The sequence below is a fragment of the Vulpes vulpes genome, chromosome 14, assembly GCF_048418805.1.
Source record: "Vulpes vulpes isolate BD-2025 chromosome 14, VulVul3, whole genome shotgun sequence".
NCBI lineage: Eukaryota > Metazoa > Chordata > Mammalia > Carnivora > Canidae > Vulpes > Vulpes vulpes.
The window spans coordinates 15,469,846-15,490,385 of record NC_132793.1 but is presented as its reverse complement, the minus strand read 5'-3'; the positions used below and the strand labels follow the sequence as shown (position 1 = coordinate 15,490,385).

The 20,540-nt window shown below is 49.8% G+C and overlaps 1 protein-coding gene across 2 annotated transcripts in view; it reads right to left on the bottom strand.

The window, feature by feature from the left end:
- Positions 1–20,540, bottom strand: part of RIMS4 (regulating synaptic membrane exocytosis 4) — a 63,291-nt gene that overhangs the window by 5,090 nt on the left and 37,661 nt on the right. Inside the window, exons 2-5 of one of the 2 annotated variants that reach the window (XM_072735755.1) lie at positions 17,861–18,002; positions 3,177–3,289; positions 2,790–2,891; positions 2,049–2,188 (exon numbers count right to left, since the gene is read on the bottom strand). In XM_072735755.1, the coding sequence (XP_072591856.1) occupies positions 2,049–2,188; positions 2,790–2,891; positions 3,177–3,289; positions 17,861–18,002 (497 nt within the window). The remainder of the gene's footprint in view (positions 1–2,048; positions 2,189–2,789; positions 2,892–3,176; positions 3,290–17,860; positions 18,003–20,540) is intronic. The other variant, XM_072735754.1, reaches the window with a different exon arrangement.

Genomic DNA, 20,540 nt, shown 5'->3' with positions numbered 1-20,540 from the left:
GGTGGTTTTCATGCACAGCTTCTGGGGTCAGACACATGTAGTAGGTTCAAATCCTAGTCCTGGATGGGTGGTTTGGGCAAGTCATCTAACCTCATGGGGTCTCAGAGTTCTTGTTTCTAAAGGAAATTATCCCCAGTTTACCTCGTGCAGAAGGATCAGAGGGATGGATATAAAAGCTCACTGTAAACTCTCGGCTGCTCCTCAAGCATAGAGTAAGATGAAAACGGTGTGAGCCTATGCTACTGTGACGTGCTTTGTGGCGGGAACTAATCCAAAGCTACACTGGTTTCAAAGTCAATCTTCCCAACAACCCTACAAAATGCTCCCATTTTAGTTGTTCAAACCGAGTCTCGGAGAAATTAAATCATTTACCAAATGGGGCTCACCTGACCAATCTTCAGTGCTCCTTGGGTAGCTGCTCAGAGGTCTACCTCTAATGCACGGATGGATTCATTTTAAACTGGGGTTATGAGCTGAACTGTATTTTCCCCAACTTGATGTTGAAGCCCTAGCCCCCAGAATGTACCTGTATTTGGAGTCAGAGCCTAAGATTCAAATGAGACCATTAGGGTGACCCTAATCCAATCCAGCTGGAGTTTTAAGAGAAGGTTAGGACACATGGAGAGACACCAAGGATGCATGTGTGCACAGCAGAAAGACCATACGAGGACACACAGTGGGAAGGCGGCCGTTTGCAAGCCAAGGAGCAAAGTCTCAGAAGAAACTGAATACCCTGATCTTGGGCTTCCAGCCTCCACAACCGTGACAAATAAATTTCTGTTGTGCAAGCCACCCAATCTGTGGTACTTTGTTACGGCAGCCCTAGCAAACTAATACAACTGGTGATCAGATCTCGTGTCTGGTGCTGGTGAGTCTGTCCTGCTCTGACATTCAGAGAGCTCAGTTAGCAACGACCCCTTCCCTATTTCTGCTTCCCCACCCTCTCCACATCCTGGACAGACCATTCTCTGGAGCTTCCCCCAAAGATGCTCAGGCCAGAGGACAGAATGCATGACCTTCATCTAGTAGACGAGACCTGCTCCCTAGATGGTCGTCTGGTGGGTTACATTGTGTCTGCATGCCTCCAGGCTAGAAGACTTTTCCCAAACTTTTTTTTGACAGGGATATACAGTAAGACACTTAGAGCGAGGCGCATACGTGGGATTCCCGATTAAGGCAAGTGCCTCTCACCAAATACGGCTTGCCTTACTAAGAATGATAAATGTTTTCTTTCCTATTCCATTTCATTAAACAAGCTAACAAACAAATTTGCTAAGAGGTGCTAACCTTATTTCACAGCTCACTAATGGGTCTTAACCCTCAGGTTGAAAAATCCTGCCCTGGACAGGCTCTGGGCTTCCAGGTTTGGCAAAAAGTCCCACTGTCTTGGCAACTTGTAACACTTTGGGCCTGTCCTCATTTGCTTTTCCTGTCCTGGTTAGAAGCAAGAAATTGAGGCACCAGCTAGAGGTGCCCGAGTAGCAGCTCTGCCATGACGGGCATACGGTTCCCGCAGGCATCTGACCTGGGCCCTGCCGACGCCCACGATGGGCAGCTATTTCCAGCTCCATGTCTGAGTCACCCTTAGGACCCTCCTAATGGCCAGGGGGACAAATGCTTCTCTGGCTCCTCCACACCTCCCAGTCGATTATCTCTGTGCTCCAGGCCCAGCCCCGGGCTTCCAGAGGCTGTTAATAATAACAAGAACAATGGGACAGCCATTTGAAGAACGTTTCCTATGGGCCAAACATATTTTTCTTGCATAATGCATACATTTCGTTGTCACAATAATGTTCTCTGGAGGGTCTCCATCTTACAGATGAAGCATTCCCATCTTATATAGATGAAGCAGCCAAGGCTCAAAAAAGAACTGGTGCCAAGCTGTACCCGTGGAGCTCAGATCAACCACAGAGCTCTACTTCCTCCAGGGGAAGCTCTCCAGAGACTTTCTCTCTTCCCAGGAGTGCTCTCCTCTCCCTCTGGAACTAGACACACAGACACACAGACACACAGACACACACACACACACACACCCCAGCGCCCCTCACCTGCAGGACTTTGCCCTGGGGACTCTCAGGAAACAGCAGCACCTGGTTATACAGCGGGTCCAGCGACTTGCGAGCAACTTTGGTCTTCTTCTTGGCAATGCAGACGCCGTTCTCCAGCAGGTAGGCCTTGATATAGGCCGCTGAGGACAGGCCAGCGGGGAGAATTCCAATAGGGCCCTCAGACGGTGGGTAAATGGCTGCCCACCCACTGCTGGGGGCCAGCTGTCCCCCTGGGGTTTGAGGAGACAGCCACAGAGGTGGGTGTGGTGGTAGATGTGGATGATGGGGTGCAGCCAGGGTTGCGTGAGGCCTACTCTACCCCCTTGGGGGGGTGGTCCTGCCTGCTTCCTCCCTGCCTTTGCTCACTGTGTACTTCCTGTTTCCTCTCTGCCCCTGATTTGCTCACCCCTTCCCCTGCTTACATATTCATCACTGACACATTCACTAGGCCTGGGTGTGAATGTGTAAGCACCTAGGTAAAGGGGTATAGCTATAAACAGGAAAGATGGTCCCTGTCCTCCAGAAGCTCAAATCAGTGGAAGACCAACAAGGTCAACTGAGAATCTCAAATGCGTCCCCAGAACAAACTGTAAACCACTAGCCCATGTGAGTCACTAGAGTTGGGACAAAGGGATCCCCTGTAGGCGGGCCTCATTTTCTCTTTTCTAGACCCAGATACCCATCAGGACCTCCTCCCTGACCTCCACCCCTGCCCTGCAGAAGGAAGGGTAGTCCCCACACCTGGCAGTGTCTTGGAGCCTGGCTTGGCTGTAAGCCCCCGAGCCTGGATGATGTCCACTTCGAGCTGGCCATTCCGCTCCTGCAAGCCAATCTCCACGTCTCCTGCAAGACACCCAAGCAAAGGGACGGGGAAATGGCTTAGAAGCTCGCCCAAGGGCTCAGCTCCTCCTCTCTACTTACAGATGAAACCCCCTTCCCCTGCTTCAGCTCCAAACAAGACCAGAAACAACTCCAACACAAGTCCCTGGGCTCTGCTGAGGGGTTGGCAGGTATGGACAAGGCTCTAAGCTGGGTGCTCAGTGGACTGCCAAGGTTGAGAGGACAAGGCGAAAGCTGCAAGGCTTGTGCCGCCCACCCCCCACCTTGAACAGCCCTTGGGGCACTTACCCATTGGCGTGGTGGCCAGGGTCTGGCGGCCCACAAACTGCGCTGGCCCCATGCTGCCCAGGAAGTCACTGAACTGCGCGTCTGATGCCAGGCAAACTCCCCCATAGTTAAGGCTGCAAGAAGAAAGGATGAGACAAATCCAAATGTTCCAAGGCATGGACTGAGGACTCTGAGGACTCAAACAGAGCACCTCTCCGTCCCTGGGAATTCTGTCCACATCCATCACCCGGCTTCAGGCAGACCGGTGTCCTGTCTCTCCCTCCTCCCTTCTATGTTCATGGCCTTAAAAATCTCCACTTCAGCTCCAAAATTCCAGGGCTTATTAGCTTTTGTGTCCTGTACCATCCCCTCACCTCTCCTCACCAAGCCTCAGCTTCCACCTCCATGAAATGGGTAGGATACCTGCTGTTCTAGGCGATTGTAAGAAACATGGGAGGTGATGCTTGTCAGTGCCTGGCTCCTGTGATTCTAGGGCCACGACACTGTGTGGTCCAGAGACCAGCAGCATTGCCCAGGAGCAAATTAGGAATAAAACTACCCCCACTCTACCCCTACTGCTGAATCAGTCAGTCTTTAATTTTTTAAAGATTTTATTTGAGCGAGGGAGAGAGCACAAGCAGGGGAAGTGACAGAGGGAGAGGGAGAAGCAGGCTTCCCACAGAGCAGGGAACCAGATGTGGGGCTTGATCCCAGGACCCCAGGATCATGACCTGAGCTGAAGGCAGATGCCCACCAACCGAGCCACCCAGCCGCCCCTCATGTAGAGTCTGCCTTTTTTTTTTTTTTTAATATTTATTTATTTATTTTTTATTTATGATAGTCACACACAGAGAGAGAGAAAGAGAGGCAGAGACACAGGCAGAGGGAGAAGCAGGCTCCATGCACCGGGAGCCCGACGTGGGATTCGATCCCGGGTCTCCAGGATCGCGCCCTGGGCCAAAGGCAGGCGCCAAACCGCTGCGCCACCCAGGGATCCCCCTAGAGTCTGCCTTTTAACAAGAGCCCCAACAGACTTGTTTACACCTGACAATTTGAGAGGCAAAAGACCAGTGGCTCAGCCTCAGAGGTCTCCATTTGTTGCTGCTACAGGGCTGCCCAAAGTCTACTGCCCCCTCCCCCCCAAAAAAAACAAAGTCCTCTGCCCCTTCTGTTGGGAAGGAGACCTCGAATCTCCCTTGAAGAGCCCCCTCTCCAAGGCACTGATTCCCATGGAGCAGAGCAGACCAGGCTCCTTAGTCTGGGCATGAGGTCAGCCTGGCCAATCAGCCCAATCCTTCTCTTGGCTGAACTGGCTCAGAGACCTGCATGTGGCCCAGTTCAGCCCACAGGAATCTAGTTAGGAAGCTTTGTTTTAACTGCGGGGAGTAAGAAGCTCTCTTTTTCCAGCAGACATGAACCTCAGAGAGAAGACTGGAGCCAACTTGCTGCCATCTGGGAATCCATGAAGGAAGCCATCAGACAGGTGGCACTGCATGAGCTCCTGGATCAAGTTCTGCCTGAAGCAAGATACTTCATCTCTCTCTCTCTCTCTCTTTTTTTTTTTTTTTTTGGTTACATAAGTCAATAACAACTATTATTATTATAAATTATTATTTTCCTTAAGCTGATTTTAGTTTTCTCTCTCATCTCTGAAATGGGAATGTTCCCATTTCCTGGGTCTGTAGTATTAAATGAGTTGAGGCACTGAATGCCATGCTTGAGGTGCCCTGCTATCTTTAGGAACAAAACACTGGCAGCCCACTTCCTCATCTGACCCTCACTCCAATCCCAGGAGGTTGGGTCTTCATATTCATCACCACTATTGAGATGAGGAAGCCCGGGTCCTGCTCCACCTGAAGCCACAGAGTTCACAGGGCAGTTAGCACTTGAATACGACACTTCCAATGCCAATCTCTTTCCACCTGGGCAGGTCCCAAGAACAAAAGTGAACTTTTAAAAGAAATGATTTTATTTATATATTTGAGAAAGAGAGAGAGATTGAGGGAGAACATGAGCTGGGCCAGGGAGAGGGAGAAGCAGACACCTCACTGAGCAGAGAGCCCGACTCAAGGATCGGCCTCACGACTCCAGGATCATGACCCTAGCCAAAGGCAGACAACTAACCGATTGAACCACCCAGGTGCCTCCAATAGCAGACTATTAACAAGTGCCTACTGTGTGCAAGGTTTCTTAGCAGCAACCAGGGAGGTCTCTGAGCAGGAGGAGGAAACCGCCTTGGGGCCTTGAGGGCACAGCATGCTTGGTTCACTGCCTGAGGGCACCCCACCACCACCACCACCACAACCACCAAAGCTCCCCTCTTGGGAAACCTGGTGGGATCTCAGCCTTGAAGGGGCAGGAAGAGCTACCAAGGAAGGTGCCCCGTCCTGCTTCTAAGCCACTCCGCTAGCCTGCCTTTCCAGAGTGACAAGACCCTATACACCAAGAACCTATCATTTTGTCAGGGAAACGTGTGGCTCTGGGAGAAATGAGTGAAAAGGACAATATAACAAGACACACCCAGTCCCCTCCCCACCTCCCACTTTGGGTTGGGTACTGCAGTACCAAGGGCTTACTATGTGCTAGCACCCTTCCAGGCTCTGGGGCTTATTTAAGTCCTGTCCTCATGGGCCGTATCTTCTTCTTCTTCTTCTTCTTTTTTTTTTTTTTTTTAGATTTTATTTATTTATTCATGAGAGACACAGAGAGAGAGAGACAAAGAGAGGCAGAGGGAGAAGCAGGCGCCATGCAGGGAGCCTGACTTGGGACTCGATCCCAGGTCTCCAGGAACCCTGGGCTGAAGGTGGTGCTAAACCGCTGAGCCACCCGGGCTGCCCCTAGGCCGTATCATCAAGGACACTCGGGTTCAGCAAAGGAAAGCCACTTGCCTAAGATCACACAGGGAGACAGCGGGAGAGGCAAGATTTGAACCTAGGTCTGCCTGTAAGAGGCACCTTTTAGGCGGCTGCCACAGCATACAATAATCGCCCCTTGTCCAGGACTGGTCCCAGTATGTGAAGTGGGCTTCTGGAGGCCTGGTACACTTTTCTGGTGAATACTGTGCTCATCTCTTCCTCCTGGAGAGACAGCTCAACCTGTCTCCCAGCCTTGTAACCAAGTGTGGCCAATGTGAGCTGAAGGCATACAGGCCCCTTCCACGTCTAACCTATACAAATCTCCTCCATACTGTCTGTTTTATGTCAATCTCAGTCTATGGACAGTAATGCCAAAGGCTAGAAATGCCTGGGGCATTCACCTGGGCCTCAGTGCTTGCCATAGACATCTCCCCTCTCCAAACCAATGTTACCACAGGACCAACCCTTGTGGATCTTATGATGATTGCAAGATACCTTTCAGCAACAATCATCAGGAAACTGAAAAAATAAAGGCTTATTACCTACAAGACCTGAAAATCGCACAGCACACATGTGGCTACATAACAAGGTTGTGGTAAGTGGGGCTTGAGACCACACAGACCGGGAGTTCAGCTTTTACTGGGGTCAAGGGTGAGGCCTAGAAGTTCAGGCTCACTCTTTATTGGTGAATTTAAAACATAGGAGTGGGAATTTAAAAAACAGGAAGAGAAAAGACCAGTGGCCCAAATGGCCAGTTATCAAAATCAACCAAGATTTCTAAATCAAAAGAGCCTCAATTGTGGGGGAGGTGGCCTGGCTCTGTGTGGCTGACAAATTTGTTTGCCTCTTTGAAATGAATGCTTCAGCAATCAAAGCTTAAGTCAGGCACTGCATTACAGAAAAAAAACAAAACAAAAAAAACCCCTGCAAAACCCCAACTCTCAGGGCTCACAGGACACCATCTCACACCCAATAAAATGGCTACTATCAAAAACAAAATAAAATTAAGAAAACAAAAAAACAAGTGTTGGCAAGGATGTGGAGAAATTGGAATCCTTTGCACTGTTGGTGGGAATGTAAAATGGTACAGCCGCTATGTAAAACAGTACGGCAGTTCCTCAAAAAATTAAAAATAGAATTACCATATGATCCAGCAATTCCACTTCTGGGTGCATGCCAAAAAAATTGAAAGCAGGGTTTCTGAGACACAGTTGTACACCCATGTTCATAGAAGCATCATTTGCGATAGCCAGAAAGTGGAGACAACCCAAGTGTCCATCAGTGAAGGGATGGTTTATACATACAATGGAATATTATTCAGCCTGAACAAGGAAAAAAGTTGTGATATATTTTACAACAGGGATGAACCCTGAAGATGTTATGCTAAGCAAAATAAGCCAGTCACAAAAGGATAAATACAATGTGATTCCACTTATATGAGGTATTCGAGTAGTCAAATTCAGAGACAGACGGATGGTTGCCAGCGTCTTGCTGGGGGAGAATGAAGAATTAATGTTTTATGGGGACAGAGTTCACTTTAACAAGATGAAGAATTCTGGAGGTAGATGGTGGTGAGGGTTGCACAATGTGACTGTACTTAATGCCACCAAACCGACACACTTAAGAATTGTTATGATGGGGCATCTGAGTGGCTCAGCCGGTTAAGTGTCTGACTCTTGATTTCGGCTCAGGTCATGATCTCAGAGTTGTGAGATCAAGCCCCACAATGGGCATGAGCCTGCTTAAGATCCTCTGTCTCTCCCTGTGCCCCTCCCTAAATCCCCCTCCTCTCCAAAAAGAAAAAAAAAAATTGTTACAATGATGGGTGAAGGGTAGGGAGTGGCCCAGGTTTTCAGTTATGGAATGAATAAGTCACAGGGATGAAAGGCACAGCAGAAGGAATACAGTCATCGATATTGTAATAGCACTGTGTGGGGGGACAGATGGTATTGACGCTTGCAGTGAGCAAGGCACAATGGACAGAGCTGTCCCATCACTATGTTGTACACCCGAAACTAATATCCTGTGTCAACTCTACTCCAATTAAAAAAGAATTGTTATGATGGTAAGTTGATATCCTCAGTATTTTGCCACAATTAGGAAAAAAAAAAGCCCTCACATACAATCTTCTCTCTTCACCCCATACAACACTCTAATGATGGCAAAGCCACAGGAAAAAAAAAAAAAAAGGAGCTGACCCCAAAGACCAGAAACATCTGCATTGAAATTGGCATGAACAAGAAATGAATGTTTTCATTCAGTCATTGATTAAAGAGGCTAGTTATGGCAACTGGCTTTACTTAAATACGGTGCCCCTGACCCCTGGCCCAAGCTCACAGATCCACAGATTAGACAACTGAACTGACTCAAGCTCGGTCAAACAAAAAATCTCTCTGGCAAACAATAAAAGAGAATCCCAGAGACCAAAAGTCATGAGGACTGAGACCCTTGTATGGTCCTCACCAAGAGCCCCAAACTAGCTCCCTGGTCTTGGCTGCGCAAGCTCCTCTTTCAACCCTGTGAGGTACCTGTGCGGTGTGCCAGTAGATCCTGTTTCTACTTAAGTTATTAGCAGGCTTGATGGTGGAATAATAATTTGACATTGTATGTAGCCTGAATATTTTTCCTTTTCATGATTTCCTACCATCCCTGCCACCCTATTCCATTCAGGCAGTAGTCTCGACAAGAGATAACCCAGTAGAAGGCAGTGAGCAAGCCGGTCAGATGCCTGGATTTTGAATTTCAAATCCAAGAAGAAACAGACTTAGAAGAATATGTGCAAAAACCAGGCTGCCCTGTCCCCAGATAACCAAATGAAGACTCCTCAGCCTGAGAGAGCAGTGGAAGTCAGGAAGGGGGGAAGGGGGGACGGTGGGGATGCTGGAGAGTCCTCAGGGAAGGTCCAGGTCCCTGCACTGGGCTGGTGGCGCTGACAAGAATCCCCGTGCAGGCCTGGAGAATCTGAAAGCAGAGGGGACATGTGCCCATCCTTCCTACTGGGTGGAGCTCAGAAAGCATGATGCTTTGCAGAAATGACTGCCTGGTGTCTTGTCAAGTGAACCTGTGTCTCTGAGGCTCTGTGTGTCCTTCTAAGCCCAAGAGAAGCATATGTTCCTGCCATACCCGAGAGAGGGCCAAACCAAGACAGAGGCAGAGGAGTACTGAATCCCAGCAGTCCGGCTTCTGAATCTATTATCTTAGCAATTATGCAACAGTCTCATAGAGAAAGTATGGGGAAAAGAACTTAAATATCTAGGGACAGAAATTCTTCTTGCAAAGACTCTTAGTTAATAGCACCAAAGCTAAGACCTAGATTCTCCCACGACTGGTAACACAGGCCTTCCTCCATGGCCCTGTCTCTTTGACATTCTACATTTGAGGCCATCTGTGGGGTCCAGGCTCCATTTTGCAAGGAGAGTCTGGGCTCTGAAAGCCCCAAACTGGTGGTACCTCTTGGGTTCCAAGTCACCAAAGGGCTCGGCCTCCCAGGCAGAGTGAGGCTTTCTGCAGCTTGAAATTGAAAGTTCCCTCCAACATCATCATTCTCTGCTCCTCAGTTCCTGGTGGGATTGTGAGCAGACAATGGGGAACTGGCAGGCCTGGTAATTAGCGGTAATTGTTTATAATATCTGGGCGGCTGCCTGATTTCCCATCCCAGGGTGCCTTGCTGGCTGCCAAGGATCCAGACAGACGCCCCAGAAACCCTGAACGGGGTTATCACATCCTCCATGGGCCTGGAGGAAGGAAGAAGAAAGTGGTAGTTCTTGCTGGCCTGAGGACTGACTGTATCAGAGATCCCACTCCACCTTGGGGATCCTCCCTGGAGTAGAACAAAAGGCAGGGGACACAAAGTCGAGCTGGTTCTAGTCACTGGTCACCTGCTTGCTGTATGATCTCTGACATGCTACTGCTGTCTCTGCACTAAAATTTTCTCATTTGCACACAAGAGCACACTTACCTACCTCTTGGACAGTGTGCAGCCATGCCATTGGCAGGCGCCTGTGCTGTACCAGTTTTAAAATTTTCAAAAATCTCTGCTTATAGGGTCCATTCACAAAGGGGTGGGAAAGAGCCTGCTGAATTAAATACCATACACATGCTACTACTTACACCATGCCTTGTATGCAGCAGAAACTCACTGCTAAACCCTTCAGGTGGTCCCAAACTGGGAAATACAGTGGCTGGGTTTGGACTTTGGCCTAAGACAGACCTTGGATTCCAGTGCTGTGCAACCTGGGGTAAGTTTTGTAACTTCTGAGCTGCTGTTTTCTCGTGTATGAAATGGGGATAAAGCGTAGTAAGATAATGCAGGCAGGGTGCTCAGCACTGCACCCAGCACACATTATATGCTGGATGAATCAGTGCTGGCCCCTGCTGTCTGGCCTGGAAGAGCCTCTTCTCCCTCTTCATGGCACTTCTGACTCCAGACCTATTTGGAAGTACAGCATCTGGATCCCTGAACCAAGCCCACGCCATGGGGGAGAGGGCTGGGGAGGAGGCTGGGGAGCAGATGGGGGGCGGGCTGCAGCAGCTGGTTCCTCCCGGGGACACATGCCAGCCATGCAGGTAGAGCCAAGGCTGAAATGGGATTACAACCTGTGTGCCGCTGGCCTTTTATTTTGTGTTAATGGTGAAATAAGATTTCCTGCATTTCAAATCTTGTTAGTTTTGTTTGTGGAGCTGAAACCCATTTGTCTTTTATCATTAACCTTTGAGCTTGGTTTGGCCTGTGGCTTTTCTGCGCTTTTGACCATTAAAGAAGTAACTGGGTTACTTAGGGATGGCCTCTTCTCTTTTTTCAGATGGATCACCTGTCTCAACCGAATCTGAAATTAAAAGGCTGCACAGCCCTCATGGTGATTATGGGTTATGTGGCTCTGAAAGGTTTTGGTATTTTATGGGTTCTCTGTTCTCCCATTCACTGTCGCCCCCATGTTTCCACCCATCCATCTGCCGTCCCACAGACCTGCGGAGCCTCCACTACAGTCACTTCTGCTATGATGCAAAATAGAGATTCCTAAAAATCACTCTGCAGTGCAAAATCCTTCCATAATAAATCACAGAGCTTCTGGGTTAGGGGCACGACGTTCAAACACTATGTCAGTATCTCTCTCTCTCTCTCTCTCTCTCTCTCTCTCTCACACACACACACACACACACACACGATAGGAATATAGTAAAAATGGTAGCACAGTCTTTATACACATTAAATGGTTAAGAAATGCATACATACTACAATAAATACAGTACTTTACCTAGGAGACAACTAAAAGTTTGCTTGTGGAAATAAGTGTCTGGAGGATTGCAGCTCATGAGCTGCTGCAGAGTGGTGGAGGAGGGCTGTCTGAGAAGGGATAGAGAGCTGACCAGACCCAGTGCTGATGGTGCTGAAGGGACACGGTACAGGAACCACGGGAGTAGGAAGCGGCTGGAGGGGTGAGTTGTGTTTGGCATATTTCCATGTGGGTGCAGTTTTCTGCATTCCCCTAGTGTTTCTCATGGATGAAACAAACCCAAGCAAAGGCAAAATCTGTATTGTGCTCAAATTCTTCCCTAATACTTTAACTGTGTTAGGATAAATTCACGTTTTCAAAACAAGTGGTGTTACAGAATTGACTATACGCCAGGAGATGCAGAATCCACCATCCCAACTCGGGCTTCTCAAGCACCAAGACATTTCCAAACCTGCCCCCAAGCACACAGAGTGTGGCTCACAGGCATGAAGCCAGAGAGTTGATTTACTTTTTCATTTATTAAATAAATAACAGAAGGGGAAACCAAGGCATAGAAATGGTACATAACCCAAGCAGGATCCCTCTGCTAGAATGTGGCAGTCTGGCTCCAGGGTGTATCTGCTTAACCACCCTGCTCTGCTGAGTCTCCATGCCCTGGGGAAACCTTCCCCTCATCCACAGCAGAGCACTGGGGTTTGCAATCAGTGCTCTGGGTGGACTTGAATTTGAATTTGAATTGTGGATTTGAATCCTGACCAACCCCCCAACACCCCCAACTTGCTAGCTGCAGAGACACATGCCTCACCTCTCAGAGTCTGGGTTTCCGTTTTGGTGAGGCAGGAATAAACGACAGTATACCCCTCAGTGCTGTTGTAAGTACTAAATGAGATGAACTTCTTAGAACTGAATCTGGCACAGTCAAATGTTCCATAAATACTAGTGCTTATAAAACGGAACAAAACAAATCCCCCTGTCTCCTAGCCCACAGCCACATCCAGTCCTGGTTTGTCCTTCAGGCAAGGACCATAATATAGCAGGGGTGGGCAAGAGAAAAGGGCTTCCAACCACCCACCAGGCGTCCGGGGCCTTTGGTGACTAGGGAAACAGCCTTGGCAAAGATGTGAGCCCAGGTGCCATGGCCACACACCAGCTTTCCAGGGCTTGTGGGCACAGTGACCTAGATGCCCAGGGAGCTGATGTTGGTGATTCAGACACATCAGGACAATGAGGGACAACGAGGGTGATCCAGACACATCAGGACAATGAGAGCCCAGGGAGCTTATGTTGGTGATCCAGACACATCAGGGACAATGAGGGAAGGAGCAGGAGGGGCTCTGAGAGCCAGCTTCAAGAGCTCCTGGGACTTTGAGAGGGTGCTGGGGACCCGATTCTATGTGATGGAGGTTGAGGAAGTTCGAGAAGGAATGGAATGTGGGTGTGCTTCTGCTCATTGCACCAACCCACTATCCATCAAAATTCACAAAACATCACCTGTAGGCCAGGTCTTATGCTGGACAGGCACTGAACTCAGTGTCTAGGGGGACAGACGGACATACACATGACAATTACAAGACAGCAGAGGGCGCTGCAGTGGGAAGCAGCTGTGGAAGCCTCCAATACCGCCAGAGGAAGGGCAGACCTTGCCATTCTATCTCCTATGCCCACACCCAGGGCAGACATTGCTAATCAACCTCGACACTCCTGCCAAGGCTGGACTAATCTCCAGAATCCTTCTCAACATGGCATTCCAGGGAGCCACTATCAATTAACTGGAGTTGGCACAGGAGATGAAGCGTATGTGCCAGTTCTGAGCTGAGATCTGGAGGAGGAATGAGTCAGAGGCTGGAGAGGGAGTAGAGGTGGGAAAGGCAGTGCCAGGTAGAGGAAGCGAAGACCGGGAGACAGAGGGAAGCATAAGAGGTTCGGGACGCTGGAGCAGGGGACACATGGCTGGGGCCTGGGAGAGGATGGCAGGGATCAGCGGAAGTAAATGCCAAGTGACGGACTATGGAGTTTAGACCAAAAGGAAGACTTGCATGCATCCCAGCAAGAGTGATGAGTGGCCTCACCAGGGGGGTGGGAGGGAAAGAAATGGATGAGTCAAAGATAGGAATAAAATGGAAGAGCCCAATGAGGGGCTGGATATGGAAATGGAGAGGGGAAGCCGCCTGGGAGAACCCCAGGTTCTGGTTTGGGCAGCCAGGAGACAGTAAGCTGTGTGCTCAGCAGGCTTTGCTTGTCCCCACGCCCCTCTACCCCCCAACCCTCACAGCAGCGCTCCTGGACCTCTCACTGCCAGTTCCTGTGTTCCTCTGGCCTCACTCACACTCACTGTGCTTGCTGCAGGGAGGGCAGGAAAGTTAATGCAAAGCAGCCACCAACCAGTAAGAGACAGAGAGTCAAGTATGAATATTCCAGCTCCCCCTACTGCAGGGGGGATGGCTCCCAGAGTCCTCATCAGGATCAGTCAAGCTCCTGCCTACAGTGGCAGCTAGCTTCTTAAAGCACATGTTCCTGGATGCCTGCTCTGTTCTGCTTCTCTCCCATGCTCCTTCACCACGGTTTTCTGGAATCATCTCCCAAGTGAATGGCTTGCACTCAAATCCACTTCTCAGGTCTGGTTCTGAGGAACCCAGACTAAAGCAGTCACCAGCGAGTATCTCAGGATCCAAGGGGTGTCTGGGGAGGCACTATTCTCATGGTCTTTCTCAGGGAGCTTGACCCCCTGCCCCTTTCCATAGGAGAGATGGGCCTGCTGGAGGGTAGGTGGGGAGCTTGGCTCTGCCAAACCCACAGCTGTTCCCTTCCATCCTTAACACAGAGAACTCCAATTTTCAACCAGGCAGAAAGGGGCTCAGGAGAGGAGAGCCCTTTCCTGGCCACAGGAGATATACCAGGATCAGTCTGAGGTGCTGAGATCTAGGGAAGGAAAAGGAAGGGGCTCACTGAGCCACCAAACCACCCTGGAAGCATCCACCTCCAGATCTCTTGATGGATCCAACCATTAAATGAGGGAAAGAGTCAAGTGTAAAAAGGTTAAGGGTGGACTCCAAGGCCCAGATCTGAAGCCTGGCATTTGAAGCCACTAACTGGCTGAATGACCTTGGGCAAGTTAATTAACTTTTTTTTTTTTAATTAACCTCTTTTAGCTTCTGTTTCCTGGTCCGTAAAATGGGGACATGAACAGCCTCAGTGTCATCAGGTTGTTGTGAGGATTAAATAGGCTAATATATGTAAAAGTACTTCACAGAGTGCCCACACGTGCTCTGTAAGGATTAGGTCTAGAATGTTATTACCACTAAGCCAGAGCTTCTCAACCTTAACGTGCACATGAACCACCTGGCGATCTTGTAAATCTTCAGCTTCGGATTCAGTGGGTCTGAGGTAGAGCCTGAGATGATGCATTTCTAACAGGCTCCCAGGGGATGCTGCTGCTGCTGCACCGTGGGCCACACTCTAAACAGCGAGGGCTGACATCACTGTTGGCTGATATCACGAACCCTAGAACCCAAGGATCTTCAGTGACAGAATGGCCCCACCCCTACGTACCCCTTCCCCAGCCCAGAGACCTGGTTAGGATGCAGCGTTTTCAAAGTCCTCTATGCCTGTCCTGTGCAGCTCTCACCTCATTGCTAGTTGCTTGGTCAGTGCAAGGCAGGGTCTCCCAGGTGCCCAGCCCAATTGTCTAGCACACTGTGGGTACTCGATCATGTCTGCTGAAATAAAAAAGCCCTGTGCCCACTCGCAGGAAGACACATGCTTAATGATCCAGGGCACGGACAGGCAGATCCAGCAGTGCCAGGGGCTGCAGGCTCGCGGGGGCTGCTCAAGCACACTGGCTCCTCGTAAGCCTCAGCTGGGCTGGCAGGATCCCAAGGGGAGGACAGTCACACCCCCTCCTATTTCAGAGCCTGGCATCTGGGTCCCACCAGTACCCAAAATACCTCCAGAACAACCACAACTCCATGTCCCCTCTGTCCTTTCTATGCCCCTTCCTTGCCCAGGTGTTAGGTGGGGTGATAGAACCTGGCTGGGCTTCACCAAGACTCAGAACCTCTCCAGAGGGCAAGACTCTCCCCTCTGCTGGAACCAGCACCCTCCAACCCACCTGATCCTTCCTCGATTGGGCTCAAGAGATCTCCATACCAAACCTTTTGATAATCATAAATGTCACAGCCAACATCAATCCCATGCTTGCTCTGTGCTAAGTACTCTACAGACACGACTGCAGCTGGGGTGGCTCCTTGTATCCATTAAGATGCAAGTGGCTACGAGAAGCAAAATACCCAACAAACAGGGGCTGAATCAACAACAAATAACAATAATCACGGCCAATAATAATAGAATAATAGTGCATGCTATGTGCCAGTCACTATTCTAAGCGCTTGTACATATTTTAATTCATGTAACTTTAAGAGTAGTCTGTAGGTACTATTCTTGTCCCCTTTCCAGAGATGAAGAAACTGGGCTCACAGAGGTAAAGTAACTTCCCCAAAGTCACACAGCTACTAAGAAGCAGAAATGAGCCACAAACCAGGCTTGTCTGACTCCAGAGTCCTTGTTTGGAATCTCTCTAACATAATCAGATTCTCTGGTCCCTCAAAGCACATCGCAGCAAACGACAAGAGCCACCTCCCAAGCACCTGTCATGTGCAGGCATCAGCTCATTTCTCCTTCATCACACCCTCCTATGCTGCTCTCTCTCCTTGTACAAGTCACGTGGCTTCTCTGAGCCTTCTGTAAACTGGGACTCTGGGTTTGACGCCCTACTCTTGCTCACTGCACCACACTGCCCTCCCCCTGAGCTGCCTGCGAGACCAAGAGACAAGATGTTTACCAGCCTCCCAAAGCTTGAGAGGCCAAGAGATGTACCCAAGGCCACCTGGGGGTCAGTGCCCAAGCCTCCAGGCCCTCTGGAACTCGGCAGAGACCCACTGCTACCCTGATGCCTAGAATATCTTCCTCCAAGTGTTGCTGCCTTGCCAAGTTTCTCAGGTTAAAGAAAACACTTGTTCCCTTCCTCCTCCTCCTCTTCCTCTCCCTTCTGCCTATCCTCCTCCTCTTCTCGCCCTCCGGAAAGCCTCCCTAGGAGGTGGGTGGAACGGCAGCCTCTGCCAAGGCAAGGCCATTCACAGAGGCCGGAGATGCCCAGTTTAGGAGGGGCTGGGGGTGGGAAGGCTTCCAGCCAGCAGGAACCCCCAGCCAGGAGGTAGCGCCAGAAACGGGCAAAGAGAAGGTGGTAGCCGAGCCCCAGCCCTGGCCCCACAGTGGCCTGGCTGGTGTCTGCCCTCGGACAAGCCACTGAGCCAGCACTGTCCAATGGAACTGTCTGCGAGGGCAGAGATGGTCTGTCTCTGCACTCTCCCAAACAGTTGCCACTGGACACATGTTGCTGAGCACTTGAAATATGGCCAGCATGATAGAAAAACAGAGTATTTCATTTTATTCCATTTAAATTAACCTACATTTAAATAGCCACATGCCTAGTGTCCACTGTACTGGATAGCACAGCTTTAACCTCCCCAAGCTCCAGTGTCCTCATGAGGGTGATGAGAATCCCCTGGCTGAAGATGGCTAAGACAAGGGAACAAAATGTTGCCATGGAATGAGCCCCCACCGAGAGTCAGGATTCCTGAGTTCCAGACCTGTTAATGTGCTGTGTGATCCAGGACCAGCTCCTCAACCTCTCTGAGCTCCCTGGGTCATCTGTACAATAAGAAAATCACTTGGGAGCAAAGTTTCTTTGCTAGGGATCCATGGATGGGCTCTAGGGGAATCTAGGAACCCTCTACAATTATGAAAAGAGTATGTACAACTGTGTGTGCGTGTGAGAATGAGTGACTGTGTGTGTGTGTGTGTGTGTGTGTGTGTGTGTGTGTGTGTTAGGGATGTATGCACATGTATTTTTTAGTGGAAGGCAGGCCCAAAACTTGCCCAAAGTTCTCAAAGAGGTCCATAATTCAGCAAAGACGAGAACCCCCAGCCTAGAGTAGTCTATCCTCAGGGAGCCTTTAGAAAATGGAGTTCCTGAGCTCCACTCCCCGAGACTCTGATTCAGGGCACAGAGCCCTGCAATCTGTATTGGGATCTAGTGCCTGGTGATTCTGATGTACTGTCAGGGGAGAGAGGACACTGGTGAGGAGGCCATCATACCTAATAGTTCATGGCTTGACATACATAAGACTCTTTATCAAGCAGTAATATATATTTTTAAAAACCAATCATGATTTAAGAAATTAAGAAAGTAAACAGTAACACCGTGATAAAGCCCCTTTCAACCCCCTTCTTTATTTTGCAGCACTGACATGCGACACTCATGTGCCAACACTGTCCTATGCTCTAAATATTAACCCATCCAACTCCTCTGAGGTTGCTATTATCACTCAGTTTTACAGAAGGCACGTGCCCGGGATCACTCAGCCACCCTCTCCACCACACCTTTGGAGCTTCCTTGCTTTATCACCTCCCTTCTGAACTACCAGGAGCGCAGAGCCAATGCCCCACCAACCCGAGGCTGAGCCAGGGCTCCTGGAGGGTGTTGCCCTGCCTCTCCCGCCCTACACCACAGGGCCTGCAAAGCCAGGAGGGCTGGCAGTGGGCGGGGCCCCACACTCACTTGCCCTCGGAGCCGTAGCTATTCATGCTGTCCTCAATGGACTCGTGGCTGGCCTGGCGCAGCGTCCGGCTGGGCATCTCCACCGCCAGGCCGGTCTCCGTGCTCCTCTGGATGGCCCCCTTCAGCCTCCGGCTGTCCCCTTCTGGGCAGAGAGGCCAAGAGAGATGGGGAGAAAGAGATACAGGGTGGGAAGGGACAAAGAACAAGTCATCTGGTTAGTGTTATGGTGGCTGGTGATTGCCCAGTGTCGGCCCCCAACTCCAGGCCACCAAACTCATCCTTCCACCTGCCTCACCAGTACCCCACTCCCTGGGGCAGCCCTGCCTTTAATACCCACCCAATAGGCAGTACCCCATGAGTCCTGCTAACTGTTGGATTCATTTCCAAGTACTTTCTCTCCCCCTTGAACTCATCTTTCCCTTGAAACTTTCTACAGATCATTTCTCCTCCTCTCCAGCTACTATTCATTGAGCACTTACTATGTGTCATTCTCTGTTGTGTGCTCTGCATGAATTTGGACCAGGTTTTCTCAGCAGCACTGGCAATTTAGATGGGACCTTGCTGAGTTGTCAGGGGTGTCCTGTGCATTGCAGGAGGTGTATCAGTATCCCTGGTCTCTACCTACTAGATGCTGGTAGCACCTTCCAGTCCAGTGTGGCAACCAAAAACGTCTCCAGACATTGCCAAATATCCCCTAGTGGGGAACAAAAGTCACCCCTAATTGGGGACTGCCGATTTAGACCACTGGCTCTGAAACCAGACTGTTTGGTTTGAACCAGGTTCAAATCTGGATTTCTTTTTCCGTGGCTATGAGACTTTGGGCAAATTGCTCAGCCTCTTTGTGCCTCCATTTCCTCAATGGTAAAATGGGAGAACAACAGGCTTGTAATGTATGGTCCTCTGCCCTTGCTAGGGCACTCTGAAACACCCTCTCCTCCACCAGTAGCTCACTCCTTTGCTTTCACTCCATGACCAAACATCATCTTATTCAAGACCTTCCTTGACCACTCCCTGCCCCTACCACACCCCACCCCTCTCTGTCCCATCACCCTGCTTTGGCTTTCTTCCCAGCACCATCCCAGACATGTTGTTCATTGTTGGTTTCTTGGCCAGCTTCCTCCCCATGGAAGACGAACTCTATCAGTGCATGGTACTTTGCTTTGCTGCCAGCTGAATCCCCAGGGCTGAGAGGAGGGTCCAGCCACAGTAGTTGCTCAATTAATAACTGATGGATGAAGGGATGTCTGCCTTGAGAGTCATCTTAACCCTCAACCACCCATGGTAGATGGGTCTGCTCTTCCACTTTAGCATCAAGGACATAGAGACACAGAGATTAAGTCAGTTGTCCACACCACTAGAGCCAAAAAGCAAGGGGGAATGACGGCACCAGGAATTGATCACAGCTCGGTGATCAGGGTAAGCTTTTCATTGCCTGTCACCCTGTAGGGACTGTGGGTTTGCTAGAGGTGGGGGTAAATCTTCAGGGAAATCTTCTCCATGTCTCTAGACAGACTGAGACGAGCTCATATACCTCAGGGGCTTCCTCAGTGCTTGCTGACCAACTCCCTGGAGCAAAGCAGTGCCACCCAAATCCTACCATCCTTCTTTGGCAAAAGGTAGGGGAACCTGGGTCTGTGTGCCAGCAGACAGAGTAAGACCAGGATGCCTCCCACTGGCCTCCTCCTGGCCTGCCTCCTCCTTCCCTCTCTGACTTTAAAAGGCACGCACACACACACACACACACGCACACACACACAAAGAGACACTGTGTTTCTCAGTATGCCTACGTTTGTCTCCCACATGTATCTGCATTATTCAGGCACACGGATGTCCACCACAGAAAAACACACAGTAACATATAAACACACAGGATTATACATGCAACGACACAGAATGCCTTAATGCATGTCTGAGTGTTTATATTTATGCATTTCTATGAGTCTCCAGATACCTATCATTCTGTCTTTCTGAGGCTAAATGGGTACGTGCCAGTCATACACACAGACGCATATTCATAAGAAGTATACGCCAACCCACTCAAGAAATCACACAGAGAAACTGACACTGTGCATTTCTCCGTGTGTGTGTGTCACCTGGGTATTTCTGAACACACAGGGGAACACATGTGTCCCTGTCTGTGCTTCCTTTCTTTCCACAATTTGTTCTTCCCCTAGGCTGTATGTGCAACACACCCAACCATTTCTATGTTTTTCTGTGTATGGCAGGTACTCAGACAGAGTAAGATTCAGAAATATACACATGCTCACTCAGAAGCACAGACTCACAAGCACAATGAGATATCCCCCAACTCACACATACACACACACACTGTGCACATATATGCCCAAGATATAAACCCACAGCCTGGCACCCTTCAGGCAGGCTGCAGACACCTGCCTGGGGTTTCTACCTCCCCACCGAGCCCTGTTCTAGAGACTCACACTTGTTTGTCCCCACCCACCAAGGTCTGACACATTTCTCCTGGAAGAGAGAGAATCAAAGTATGACACAACTCAGTCCCCAGAGGGGCTAAGGAAGAGGTTTGGAAAAGTATACTTCACATCTGTCTGGCATTCTGCAGCACCAAAGCAGTTCACATCCAAGTGCCCTATATGGGCTTCAGATCAGGCTGGTTCTGCAATCAGCTGGGACAGGCACAGAGCTTAAGCTCTGCACAACT